Source organism: Haliaeetus leucocephalus, unplaced genomic scaffold, assembly GCF_000737465.1.
Source record: "Haliaeetus leucocephalus isolate CR32 unplaced genomic scaffold, Haliaeetus_leucocephalus-4.0 Scaffold210, whole genome shotgun sequence".
In the NCBI taxonomy this organism is placed as follows: Eukaryota; Metazoa; Chordata; class Aves; order Accipitriformes; family Accipitridae; genus Haliaeetus; species Haliaeetus leucocephalus.
This window is the reverse complement of record NW_010972646.1, coordinates 156,347-157,062: the sequence shown is the minus strand read 5'-3', so window position 1 is coordinate 157,062 and position 716 is coordinate 156,347. Positions and strand designations below refer to the sequence as shown.

The 716-nt window shown below is 69.0% G+C and overlaps 1 protein-coding gene across 1 annotated transcript in view; it reads left to right on the top strand.

The window, feature by feature from the left end:
- The first annotated feature begins 597 nt into the window (after positions 1 to 597).
- The window catches only part of FOSB (FBJ murine osteosarcoma viral oncogene homolog B), a 4,521-nt gene continuing 4,402 nt past the window's right edge, over positions 598 to 716 (top strand). Inside the window, exon 1 of the mRNA XM_010566449.1 lies at positions 598 to 715. Coding sequence (XP_010564751.1) covers positions 598 to 715 — 118 coding nt within the window. The remainder of the gene's footprint in view (position 716) is intronic.

Below are 716 nucleotides of genomic sequence, written 5' to 3'. Positions count from 1 at the left end.
GAACCGGAGCCTGGGAACGGATTTACCGAGGCTTATTAGCGGCGAACCGGGACTTTGCACCGGAGAACCGGAGCCTGGGAACGGATGTACCGGGGCTTATAGCGGCGAACCGGGACTTTGCACCGGAGAACCGGAGCCTGGGACGGATGCACCGGGGCTCGTAGCGGTGCACCGGGGCTTTGTACCGGAGAACTGCAGCCTGGGACGGATACACCGGGGCTCGTAGCAGCGAACCGGAGCCTGGGACGGCTGCACCGGGACTTTGTACTGGCGAGCCGGCGCCTGCCACGGATGCACCGGAGCTTGTAGCGGCGCACCGAGACTTTGCACCGGCGAACCGGAGCCTGGGACGAGCGCACCGGGGCTCGTAGCCGCTCACCGGCTTTCCCCGCGGGACGGTAGACCGGAGCGGGACCCTTGCACCGAGAGCCTCCCCCGACCGCCGAAACCGTCACCCCAAACCGGCGAGGGGAAGAGACAAGCGGGTGCGGGGGGGGGACACTGGTGGGGTGGGAGAGATCGCTCGCTAAACCGGGATGCCGGTAGCCTGACCCCGCAGCCTTGGCGTGGCGGGGCGGCCCCCGCGCCCCCGGGGCCATGTACCAAGGTTTCCCCGGTGACTACGACTCGGGTTCCCGCTGCAGTTCCTCTCCCTCCGCCGAATCCCAGTACCTCTCCTCGGTCGATTCCTTCGGGAGCCCGGCGGCGGCGGCGGC